Source organism: Bombina bombina, chromosome 4 (genome assembly GCF_027579735.1).
Source record: "Bombina bombina isolate aBomBom1 chromosome 4, aBomBom1.pri, whole genome shotgun sequence".
Taxonomy (NCBI): domain Eukaryota; kingdom Metazoa; phylum Chordata; class Amphibia; order Anura; family Bombinatoridae; genus Bombina; species Bombina bombina.
In genome coordinates, this window is record NC_069502.1 from 582,731,528 (window position 1) to 582,745,359 (window position 13,832).

General features: G+C 40.9%; 1 protein-coding gene across 1 annotated transcript in view; it reads right to left on the minus strand.

Annotated features, from left to right (window-relative positions):
* Positions 1–13,832, minus strand: part of MMS22L (MMS22 like, DNA repair protein) — an 881,591-nt gene that overhangs the window by 399,124 nt on the left and 468,635 nt on the right. The window contains exon 20 of the mRNA XM_053712068.1: positions 2,079–2,229. Coding sequence (XP_053568043.1) covers positions 2,079–2,229 — 151 coding nt within the window. The remainder of the gene's footprint in view (positions 1–2,078; positions 2,230–13,832) is intronic.

Here is a 13,832-nt window from a genome sequence, read left to right on the forward strand (position 1 = left end):
AAACACAATACACCTTTTTGTCAAAAGAACAGGATACAAACATAAGTAGCCAAAACATTTCGGCGTCTATATAATACATTGACTAAAGGCTAATGAGACCTCAATTTTTCAATAATATATCATGTATAACTGACCAGTTAGAAACATAGTTTTAGGCCCCATGGACCAAGAGTATAGAAAATAAAGGATATCTGATGGTCAGAAGTCTAGCTCCTTAGGAGCTACAAAAGGAGCGTGAATACTTGTGTAAACAAAAGGGAAGGGGATATTCAGCGGGTGAGCACCGCTATATATAGGAGGGAAAGGGTGGAGGGCGGAGCCATATATATATATATGACAATATTTTAGGGAACTTGGAGGGGGCTTTTAGTCCTGCCAATGAAGGAAATTAAATGGACCATGAAGCTGGGTTAACTATCCACTTATTGTTAGCTATGCATATACATAGTGGGGGTATATATGAAGGTTGAATAATCTATAGGTAAACAGATAATACATGTTTCACTAATTCCTTAACTTAGATGAGATAGAAGGCTCTGGTAATATGGGTGTTTTATAATTATAGAGGATAAAGTGGGGAGTAGGCCATAGGGTTGTGATAGCATATGTTGGGATTGGGTATCAATAGTATGCAAAAACTAAAATCATAACCAGGCTAGCAAGGGAAGGGAAGTCACTTGTAGTGTAGGGCAATATCACAAATTAAACCCTTAATCCAGAATTATCAAGCGTGCAAGTCCTCACTAGATCAAAGTAAATCAAATAAATCAAAAATGGAGGGCAGTATATTAGTACTAGCATGCCTCTGGTGATATATCAGTATTGCAAAGCATCAAAGATTGAAACGCTCCCTGTATTAGATAATAGCTTACCTACATGTAGATATACATACTCCCTAATAGTGAGATATCTAGAAGCTAGGTTAGAGCCTGTATTAAACAATTATAGGAAAGTATATCCAATATAAATAACCCGTCTAGCCTCTGATGGCTCTGTTGGGTTAAGCTCCGATAATGAGACTATCTATTTAGTTAGATTCTCACGCAGTAGATTTTAAATATATAACTTGGGAACCCACACATTGTATCAGAGCATGAAATATTAACTAAACTGGATCATTATTTATAGTGGGCAAATAATTCACAGTCATAGTATAACAATAGAGGCTAACACCAAGGCCAACACATGCAACCTAGAGAGCTTTTGAACCCGACAGTGATAGGTCAATGCCGTATTTCCTAAGTTCTTAGGCAATACTTAAATATCTCTGCATTATTACCCTTAATATGTTCTCTGCTAACCTGTGGGATGTTGAAGTGTGAAACTCAAAGCATTAAGTGACTATATAAAAGGGTTACTAGGAGGATGGTCTGTTATAACTAAACCACACGTGAGCAACTACTACTCATATAAGTACCTAGAAGACTACCTCCTGACATAGAAAGGCATAGGACTAATCTTCTACATCTACAGTAGTCAAAGCTTAGTAATCGTAAATACAATCTGTAGGTATAGCGCTTGTAACAGGGCACTACATATATATAACAGTAAAAACACAAACAGTCCCACTAAAAATAAAGAGTCCCCTAACATACAGAACAGCATGTAAAAATGATATAAGCATATATAGGAGCATATTATTTTTGTTTCAGTACAAAGTTACTCTGAACTTGTTTATGAACTAGCTAAATTGTTAAACACGCGGTCATTTGGAGTCTAGGACATGTAAGTGAGCACATTGTACATATAATAGAACTCATTCACTCCCCAGTCTAATGGCAGATATTTTAAAGGTCATATCTCTTTCTGTCACCTTTCTAGTCTTTCTTTACCTTACATTTATTCCTTTGTCATTCCATTCCATGGATTTGAATAAGTCTCATGGAGTGGAATGGGTACCCAGACTAGTGTCAGAAAATGTTGTTTTGGAAGGATACAATGATCATTTAAACGTATGGAGTAGTGTTGTTTTTTATATATAATATATATATATATATATATATATATATATATATATATATATATATATTTAAAAGTCTACTTGCAGTGTCAAATGCATAAGAAATTCCAGATCTCACCTGTTTGGCATTAGATGGCTGAGAAAACGGGATACCAGCTGTGGTATGATCATGTCATCCCATCCAAATAGATGCATCATTGACACAAAAGGCTGTGGTTGTAGTTCAGATGGGGCACTACTGGGCATATCCAATGCTAACAGAGTATAACCTGAATGAAAGAGGAAAATGATGTATTGTTACACAATACAAGAGTTTGTTTTGTGGATGGACAGAAAAACTCACACCAACCATCAAAAAGGTATGAAAGGGACACCCCTACAATGCTTCTCTGCTGTATATCCCAAGCTTATGAAGATAATATGGAACACCATAAAATACTTTTCACCAAAAATACCTCCCAAAGCAGTATTGTTTCTACTATAATTGGGCATGGATATCTTAAGAAGAACTAATGCGTTCTGTTGTTCAGATTTGATGACGTAAGGTCAAATACAGGTTGATCGGTTAAGATGATTGTTGAAGAAGAGTGTTGAATATGTTCAGCTTTAAAAACCCTTCTCCCTGAAGGTTGTACTTGCAAGAAAGGGGTAGTCTGTCTGGATGCCTTCCAACCTAAAATTCACTGCTATAATTTCTTGGATATTAATCTCTATCTACTAGAACAGAGCTTGACAGAAACTTGTGTGTGTGTATACATATACATAAATGATATAATAATCAAATAAAAGGTGGATTTGTATTTCACAGCTGTGAGGCCTAGAAAGGAACCAGCTGCAACAAACTAAATGTTAAGTTTTGATTGCTGGCAAGGGGAAATAGAAGGCGCCCATGGGTGTCTTAGGGACTCTAAAACAAGGTGCTAGTGCCCAAGTTTAAGAGTTTGTCAAGCCTTGCACTAGAATACGTGTCTGTCTCTTCCCTACCAACTGTATACCTTCGAGATCTGGAGATGGAATAGGATTTTACAGAGTACAGTGTGAGCCACAATGAGGGGTACAATACCACTATTGGAAAAAGGGAGACTCAGCTTTCCAATGTCTCCTAAATACAGCAATACACCACAATACATATTAAAAATGGATACTCCTTTTTCAAATGTAGAGTCATGTCTCTAGGTAGGTAATTGCTATAGAAATGGAAATTGCTTGACTTCAAATTGACTTTTACTATGTTCTGGTCTTTTAGAGGCATTATCATTACCATTTAAGCAACAAAACAAAACAATTTCAATAGAAGGGTTAAATGCCCATGTATCACCATAGAAATCTCATTCCAGTTTCATTTTGTTTTGTTGTTGGTAAACAACAAAAGTAAAAGAAAAAAAAGGAAAGGAAAAGAAAAGAAAGTGGAAAGTAGAAAGCGGCTTGGGGGCACTATCTTCTATAATTCAGTATTATTAAAAGTTATACTCTTTATTTAAATTCATAAAAAAAACAAAATTTATGCTTACCTGATAAATTTCTTTCTTTCCAGATATGGGGAGTCCATGACGTCATTCCAATTACTAGTGGGATATTCACTCCTGGCCAGCAGGAGGCGACAAAGAGCACCACAGCAAAGCTGTTGTCACTTCTCTTACCCATAACCCCCAGTCATTCACCCGAAGGGAAATGGAAAAAAAAGATAACACAAAGGTGTAGAGGTGCCTGAGATTTAGTAAAATTTACTGTCTAATCTAAAGGGTGGGGTCGTGGACTCTCCATGTCCGGAAAGAAAGAAATTTATCAGGTAAGCATAAATTTAGCTTTCTTTTCAAAGATATGAAGAGTCCACAACGTCATTCCAATTACTAGTGGGAACCAATACCCAAACTAGAGGACACGGAATGACCTGGGAGGGAGAACAAGACAGCAGGCCTAAACCGAAGACACCACCGCTTGAAGAACCTTTCTCCCAAAAGAAGCCTCAGTCGAGGCAAAAGTATCAAATTTGGAAAGGGCCTTTTGTAGGGTATTGCCCTGAAGCAATCAGCTCTTTTACCTTAAAAAAATTACAAAGTACCCCCTAACAGTAAAACCCCCCCACCCAACCAACCCCCCAAAATAAAAAAAACTAACTCTAATAAAACCTAAGCTACCCATTGCCCTTAAAGGGGCATTTTATGGGCATTGCCCTTAAAAGGGCATCAGCTCTTTTGCCGCCCATTAAAATAATAAAAAAAAATCCCTAATTTGATTTGAACAGCCAATAGGATTTAAGCAGCTCTCATCCTATTGGCTGATTTAAATATTTCAACCAATAGGAATGCAAGGTACCCCAAAATATAAAACGGGTACCTTGCATTTAATCTTCAGTGTGCGGCGGAGATTGCATGAAGAGGAGGCTCCACGCCACTGGGATGAAGATAGAAGATGCCCCCGCGATGGATGAAGATGTCGCCTCCTGGATGAAGACTTGTCGCTGACTGGATGAAAATGGATGTCCGGACTTACACTTTTTGGGGTTTGTGTTAGTTTTTTTTTTTTTTAATTTTGGGGTGTGGTTTTTTTTTATTTTTTCAATGGGCACTAAATGGGTTGCTTAGGTTTTTTTAGCCTTTTTTTATTTTTTTTTTGGGGGGGGGGGTTGGTTGAGGGGGGGGGTTCTGCTGTTAGGGGGTACTTTGTAATTTTTTTATGTAAAAAAGAGCTGCTTAACTTAGGGCAATACCCTACAAAAGGCCCTTTTAAGGGCTATTGATAGTTTATTGTTAAATTAGGGGGTGTTTTTATTTTGGGGTGGCATTTCTGTTTTATAGGGGGTATTCGATTAGGTTTAATATTTATTATTTTGGATAATTTAGTTTATTATTTTTTGTAATCTTAGATTTTTTTTATTTTTCGTAATTTTAGTGCTTTTTTTGTGATGTTAGGTTTTTTATTTTTTCGTAGTGTTAGGATTTTTGTAATTTTGTAACTTAGGTTTTTTATTTTTCGTTTTTTAAAATAGTAATGTTAGGTTAATTTAAAAGGTAGTTAGTATATTGTAGCTTTAATTTAAAGTTAGGGAGTGTTATGTTTAGGGGTTAATAGTTTAATTTAGTGTGTCGCAATGTAGGGGGCCGGCGGTTTAGGGGTTAATAGGTTTATTATAGTAGTTGTGATGTGGAGGGTTGGCGGTTTGGGGTTTATAGGTTTATTTAGTGTTGGCTATGTGGGTGGGCGGCAGATTAGGGGTTAATAAGTTTAATAAAGTATTTGCAATGCGGGAAGATGACGGTTTAGGGGTTAATAATGTATAAATAAAAAGAGAGAAGCGCTCAACCTGAGAACGAACAATAGCATAATAGCTTGTTCTATGGCTAGTTGCCACCCAAGAAGCAGCCTCTTTTTGCTCATCATGTGCCTTTCACAGAGAAGAACTTTCCTGAAGCATGTCAGTCTGATCCTGACTTAACAGTACAGTCTAGCCCCGAAATACCAGGCAATCCCTCTCTGAACGAGAGAAACAGCAAAACCCCAGACGTACGTTTTGGCCTATTGTGGGCCTCGTCAGTGAGGTGCAGCCATATCCTTCTAGGCACACTGAGCAACGGGTCCACGTCTGGATTCCCACATCACACTTAGGGAGTCATAACTTGCATAAATAAAAAGAGAGAAGCGTTTATGTAGTTTATGGGTGTTAGTGTACTTTGTAACATATTTGTTATGAGTTTTGGGAAACATTTTTGTTTTGCAAAATGCATAACTACTGGTCTCTGATCGCGGAATGGATTTCGGCGGTATAAGCTATAACACTAGCGTAATAGCCGGACCGCACATCCTGTAATACAGGTGCAATGAAAATTCCACACTAAAAAAAAGCCATTTTTTAAGTGTGGAATGAAGAGTTGCAGTATAGGCTAAAATGCTTGCGGTATAGCTGTACGGCCGAGACATGTAATACGGGAGACCTGCCATTCCGCGTGCAAAGGCCAATTTTTCAGTGGTATAGCCGTACCGTAAAACTAGTAATTTGGCCCTAATTGAGGTAAAAAAGGATTAAGAGCTATAAATGGAGCAGGATAAAAAGATGTGCTCAAGAAACAAATTCAACCCTAAGAAAAGTGTGGGGGATTATGGACTCTCACCACCATGAAAGAAAGGAATTTATCATCAGGTAAATATAAATTATGTTTTCTTTCATACAGGTGGTGAGAATGCACAATCCCTTACTCATGGGAACAAATACCCAAACTGTGGAAGTCCATGAGTAATATCATAAAAGAAGGGATTTAAAAAACATCTTTTTCACTGAGAAAATAAATCCACACCCCACAATTTTATTTTTTAAACACTTAAAAAGCAGATACAAGTCTCAACCAGAGACAACTGCCTGCAGAACCTTTCTACTAAAGGCTGCTTCAGATGAAGCAAAAACATGAATATAGTAACATTTAGTGAAAGTATGCAAAGAAGACCAAGTAGCTGCTTTTCAAATCTGATCAACTGAAGCTTCATTCTTGAAAGCCTAAGAAGTGGCAACTGACCTAGCAGAATGAGCTGTAATTCGCTGAAGAGGAGACTGACCTGCCTCCATATAAGCCTTGTGAATCAGAAACTTCAACCATGAGGCTAAAGCTACAGCAGAGGCTTTCTGGACTTTCTGAGAACCAGAAAAAAAATAACAGACAGACTAGAAGTCTTCCTGAAATCCTTAGTGGCATCAACATAATATTTCAATGCCCTGACAACATCCAAACAATGCAAGGATCTTTCCAAAGCATTTTTAGGATTGGGACACCAAGAAGGAACAACAATCTCTCTGTTAATTTTGTTAGAAGAAAAAACCTTAGGCAAGAGATGTAGTCATCCTTAAAACAGCCTTACCCTGATGAAAAATCAGATAATGAGATTCACAAGAAAGAGCAGACAATTCAGAAACTCTTCTTGCAGAAGAAATAGCCAAAAGAAACAACACTTTCCAAAAAAGTAGTTTAATGTCCAACTTATGCAAAGACTCAAAAGGAGGAGCTTGCAAAACTCTTAACACCAGGTTAAGATTCCAAAGAGGAGAAATAGGCTTAATAACAGGTTAAATATGAACCAATGCCTGAACAAAACAATGAACATCAGGAAGATTAGCAATCTTTCTGTGAAACAATACAGAAAGGACAGAAATCTGTCCCTTCAAAGAACTGACAAATAACCCCTTATCTAAACCATTCTGGAAAAACTGAAGAATCCTAGGGATTTGAAAAGAATGCCAAGAAAAACAGAATTTATGTTTACCTGATAAATTTCTTTCTCCAACGGTGTGTCCGGTCCACGGCGTCATCCTTACTTGTGGGATATTCTCTTCCCCAACAGGAAATGGCAAAGAGCCCAGCAAAGCTGGTCACATGATCCCTCCTAGGCTCCGCCTACCCCAGTCATTCGACCGACGTTAAGGAGGAATATTTGCATAGGAGAAACCATATGGTACCGTGGTGACTGTAGTTAAAGAAAATAAAATATCAGACCTGATTAAAAAAACCAGGGCGGGCCGTGGACCGGACACACCGTTGGAGAAAGAAATTTATCAGGTAAACATAAATTCTGTTTTCTCCAACATAGGTGTGTCCGGTCCACGGCGTCATCCTTACTTGTGGGAACCAATACCAAAGCTTTAGGACACGGATGAAGGGAGGGAGCAAATCAGGTCACCTAAATGGAAGGCACCACGGCTTGCAAAACCTTTCTCCCAAAAATAGCCTCAGAAGAAGCAAAAGTATCAAACTTGTAAAATTTGGTAAAAGTGTGCAGTGAAGACCAAGTCGCTGCCCTACATATCTGATCAACAGAAGCCTCGTTCTTGAAGGCCCATGTGGAAGCCACAGCCCTAGTGGAATGAGCTGTGATTCTTTCGGGAGGCTGCCGTCCGGCAGTCTCGTAAGCCAATCTGATGATGCTTTTAATCCAAAAAGAGAGAGAGGTAGAAGTTGCTTTTTGACCTCTCCTTTTACCTGAATAAACAACAAACAAGGAAGATGTTTGTCTAAAATCCTTTGTAGCATCTAAATAGAATTTTAGAGCGCGAACAACATCCAAATTGTGCAACAAACGTTCCTTCTTTGAAACTGGTTTTGGACACAGAGAAGGTACGATAATCTCCTGGTTAATGTTTTTGTTAGAAACAACTTTTGGAAGAAAACCAGGTTTAGTACGTAAAACCACCTTATCTGCATGGAACACCAGATAAGGAGGAGAACACTGCAGAGCAGATAATTCTGAGACTCTTCTAGCAGAAGAAATCGCAACTAAAAACAAAACTTTCCAAGATAATAACTTAATATCAACGGAATGTAAGGGTTCAAACGGAACCCCCTGAAGAACTGAAAGAACTAAATTGAGACTCCAAGGAGGAGTCAAAGGTTTGTAAACAGGCTTGATTCTAACCAGAGCCTGAACAAAGGCTTGAACATCTGGCACAGCTGCCAGCTTTTTGTGAAGTAATACCGACAAGGCAGAAATCTGTCCCTTCAGGGAACTTGCAGATAATCCTTTTTCCAATCCTTCTTGAAGGAAGGATAGAATCCTAGGAATCTTAACCTTGTCCCAAGGGAATCCTTTAGATTCACACCAACAGATATATTTTTTCCAAATTTTGTGGTAAATCTTTCTAGTCACAGGCTTTCTGGCCTGAACAAGAGTATCGATCACAGAATCTGAGAATCCTCGCTTCGATAAAATCAAGCGTTCAATCTCCAAGCAGTCAGCTGGAGTGAAACCAGATTCGGATGTTCGAACGGACCCTGAACAAGAAGGTCTCGTCTCAAAGGTAGCTTCCAAGGTGGAGCCGATGACATATTCACCAGATCTGCATACCAAGTCCTGCGTGGCCACGCAGGAGCTATCAAGATCACCGACGCCCTCTCCTGCTTGATCCTGGCTATCAGCCTGGGGATGAGAGGAAATGGCGGGAACACATAAGCTAGTTTGAAGGTCCAAGGTGCTACTAGTGCATCCACTAGAGCCGCCTTGGGATCCCTGGATCTGGCCCCGTAGCAAGGAACTTTGAAGTTCTGACGAGAGGCCATCAGATCCATGTCTGGAATGCCCCACAGGTGAGTGACTTGGGCAAAGATTTCCGGATGGAGTTCCCACTCCCCCGGATGCAATGTCTGACGACTCAGAAAATCCGCTTCCCAATTTTCCACTCCTGGGATGTGGATAGCAGACAGGTGGCAGGAGTGAGACTCCGCCCAAAGAATAATTTTGGTTACTTCTTCCATCGCTAGGGAACTCCTTGTTCCCCCCTGATGGTTGATGTACGCAACAGTCGTCATGTTGTCTGATTGAAACCGTATGAACCTGGTCCTCGCAAGCTGGGGCCAGGCCTGGAGCGCATTGAATATCGCTCTCAGTTCCAGAATATTTATCGGTAGAAGAGATTCTTCCCGAGACCAAAGACCCTGAGCTTTCAGGGATCCCCAGACCGCGCCCCAGCCTATCAGACTGGCGTCGGTCGTGACAATGACCCACTCTGGTCTGTGGAACATCATCCCTTGAGACAGATTGTCCAGGGACAGCCACCAACGGAGTGAGTCTCTGGTCCTCTGATTTACTTGTATCTTCGGAGACAAGTCTGTATAGTCCCCATTCCACTGACTGAGCATGCACAGTTGTAATGGTCTTAGATGAATGCGCGCAAAAGGAACTATGTCCATCGCCGCCACCATCAACCCGATCACTTCCATGCACTGAGCTATGGAAGGAAGAGGAACGGAATGAAGTATCCGACAAGAGTCCAGAAGCTTTGTTTTTCTGGCCTCTGTTAGAAAGATCCTCATTTCTAAGGAGTCTATAATTGTTCCCAAGAAGGGAACCCTTGTTGACGGGGATAGAGAACTCTTTTCCACGTTCACTTTCCAGCCGTGAGATCTGAGAAAGGCCAGGACAATGTCCGTGTGAGCCTTTGCTTGAGGAAGGGACGACGCTTGAATCAGAATGTCGTCCAGGTAAGGTACTACTGCAATGCCCCTTGGTCTTAGCACCGCTAGAAGGGACCCTAGTACCTTTGTGAAAATCCTTGGAGCAGTGGCTAATCCGAAAGGAAGCGCCACGAACTGGTAATGTTTGTCCAGGAATGCAAACCTTAGGAACCGATGATGTTCCTTGTGGATAGGAATATGTAGATACGCATCCTTTAAATCCACCGTGGTCATAAATTGACCTTCCTGGATGGAAGGAAGGATAGTTCGAATGGTTTCCATCTTGAACGATGGGACCTTGAGAAATTTGTTTAAGATCTTGAGATCTAGGATTGGTCTGAACGTTCCCTCTTTTTTGGGAACTATGAACAGATTGGAGTAGAACCCCATCCCTTGTTCTCTTAATGGAACAGGATGAATCACTCCCATTTTTAACAGGTCTTCTACACAATGTAAGAACGCCTGTCTTTTTATGTGGTCTGAAGACAACTGCGACTTGTGGAACCTCCCCCTTGGGGGAAGTCCCTTGAATTCCAGAAGATAACCCTGGGAGACTATTTCTAGCGCCCAAGGATCCAGAACATCTCTTGCCCAAGCCTGAGCGAAGAGAGAGAGTCTGCCCCCCACCAGATCCGGTCCCGGATCGGGGGCCAATATTTCATGCTGTCTTGGTAGCAGTGGCAGGTTTCTTGGCCTGCTTTCCCTTGTTCCAGCCTTGCATTGGTCTCCAAGCTGGCTTGGCCTGAGAAGTATTACCCTCTTGCTTAGAGGACGTAACACCTTGGGCTGGTCCGTTTTTACGAAAGGGACGAAAATTAGGTCTATTTTTTGCCTTGAAGGGCCGATCCTGAGGAAGGGCGTGGCCCTTACCCCCAGTGATATCAGAGATAATCTCTTTCAAGTCAGGGCCAAACAGCGTTTTCCCCTTGAAAGGAATGTTTAGTAGCTTGTTCTTGGAAGACGCATCAGCCGACCAAGATTTCAACCAAAGCGCTCTGCGCGCCACAATAGCAAACCCAGAGTTCTTAGCCGCTAACTTAGCCAATTGCAAAGAGGCGTCTAGAGTGAAAGAATTAGCCAATTTGAGAGCATTGATTCTGTCCATAATCTCCTCATAAGGAGGAGAGTCACCATCGAGCACCTTAAGCAGTTCATCAAACCAGAAATATGCGGCTGTAGTGACAGGGACAATGCATGAAATGGGTTGTAGAAGGTAACCCTGCTGAACAAACATCTTTTTAAGCAAACCTTCTAATTTTTTATCCATAGGATCTTTGAAAGCACAACTATCCTCTATGGGAATAGTGGTGCGTTTGTTTAAAGTAGAAACCGCTCCCTCGACCTTGGGGACTGACTGCCATAAGTCCTTTCTGGGGTCGACCATAGGAAACAATTTTTTAAATATGGGGGGAGGGACGAAAGGAATACCGGGCCTTTCCCATTCTTTATTAACAATGTCCGCCACCCGCTTGGGTATAGGAAAAGCTTCTGGGAGCCCCGGCACCTCTAGGAACTTGTCCATTTTACATAGTTTCTCTGGGATGACTAAATTTTCACAATCATCCAGAGTGGATAATACCTCCTTAAGCAAAATGCGGAGATGTTCCAATTTAAATTTAAATGTAATCACATCAGATTCAGCCTGCTGAGAAATGTTCCCTAAATCAGTAATTTCTCCCTCAGACAAAACCTCCCTGGCCCCCTCAGATTGGGTTAGGGGCCCTTCAGAGATATTAATATCAGCGTCGTCATGCTCTTCAGTAACTAAAACAGAGCAGCCACGCTTACGCTGACAAGGGTTCATTTTGGCTAAAATGTTTTTGACAGAATTATCCATTACAGCCGTTAATTGTTGCATAGTAAGGAGTATTGGCGCGCTAGATGTACTAGGGGCCTCCTGAGTGGGCAAGACTCGTGTAGACGAAGGAGGGAATGATGCAGTACCATGCTTACTCCCCTCACTTGAGGAATCATCTTGGGCATCATTGTCATTATCACATAAATCACATTTATTTAAATGAATAGGAATTCTGGCTTCCCCACATTCAGAACACAGTCTATCTGGTAGTTCAGACATGTTAAACAGGCATAAACTTGATCAGAAAGTACAAAAAACGTTTTAAAATAAAACCGTTACTGTCACTTTAAATTTTAAACTGAACACACTTTATTACTGCAATTGCGAAAAAACATGAAGGAATTGTTCAAAATTCACCAAATTTTCACCACAGCGTCTTAAAGCCTTGAAAATATTGCACACCAATTTTGGAAGCTTTAACCCTTAAAATAACGGAACCGGAGCCGTTTTAAGCTTTAAACCCCTTTACAGTCCCTGGTATCTGCTTTGCTGAGACCCAACCAAACCCAAAGGGGAATACGATACCAAATGACGCCTTCAGAAGTCTTTTATAAGTATCAGAGCTCCTCTCACATGCGACTGCATGCCATGCCTCTCAAAAACAAGTGCGCAACACCGGCGCGAAAATGAGACTCTGCCTATGCTTTGGGAAAGCCCCTAAAGAATAAGGTGTCTAAAACAGTGCCTGCCGATATTATTAAATCAAAATACCCAGAATAAATGATTCCTCAAGGCTAAATAAGTGTTAATATCAATCGATTTAGCCCAAAAAAAGTCTACAGTTTAAATAAGCCCTTGTGAAGCCCTTATTTACAATCGTAATAAACATGGCTTACCGGATCCCATAGGGAAAATGACAGCTTCCAGCATTACATCGTCTTGTTAGAATGTGTCATACCTCAAGCAGCAAGAGACTGCAAACTGTTCCCCCAACTGAAGTTAATTGCTCTCAACAGTCCTGTGTGGAACAGCCATGGATTTTAGTTACGGTTGCTAAAATCATTTTCCTCATACAAACAGAATTCTTCATCTCTTTTCTGTTTCTGAGTAAATAGTACGTACCAGCACTATTTTAAAATAACAAACTCTTGATTGAATAATGAAAAACTACAGTTAAACACTAAAAAACTCTAAGCCATCTCCGTGGAGATGTTGCCTGTACAACGGCAAAGAGAATGACTGGGGTAGGCGGAGCCTAGGAGGGATCATGTGACCAGCTTTGCTGGGCTCTTTGCCATTTCCTGTTGGGGAAGAGAATATCCCACAAGTAAGGATGACGCCGTGGACCGGACACACCTATGTTGGAGAAAACCATGATCTATGCACCAGTAAAAGTAAGTTTTCCTAAACCTTGTGATAAATCTTCCTAGACACAGGCTTACAAGCCTGTATAAGGGTCTCAATAGCAGAGTCTACAAAACCTCTATGTTTCAGAACTAGGCGTTCCAATTTCCATGCCATCAAGTTGAGAGACTTTAGATCTGGAGGAAGACGTCAAGGAGGACAACTGGATATCTGTACCAGATCTGCATACCAAACCCTGCGTGACGACACTGAGGCAATCAGGAGTACAAAGAATCTCTCCTGATTTAACTTGGAAATTATCCTGGGAAAAAGAACCAGAGGTAGAAAAAGCCGACCGGAATGACCAAGGAAGTACTAGAGCATCGACTGCCACTGCATGTGGATCCCTGGATCTCGCAAAGTACCTGGGAAGTTTGTTGTTCAAATGAGAGGCCATCAAGACTATCTCTGGTAGGCCTCTAAGGTCCACTATCAGACTGAATACCTCCTGATAAAGAGACCACTCTGCTGGATGAAGAGACTGACAACTGAGAAAGTCTGCTTCCCAATTGATCACACCTGGAAAATAATTTGAGACACTTCTCTCATAACCAGGGAACTGCGAGTTCCCGCTTGATTGACATAAGCTACTGCTGTAACATTGTCTGACTAGAAACGGAGATAAGATTCCCTTTTCAAAAAAAATCCAAGCTTGAAGGGCCCTGAAAATAGCACAGAGTTCTAAAATGTTGATTGGAAGCCTCGCCTCTCGAGGACTCAAAACCCCCTGTGCTGTCAG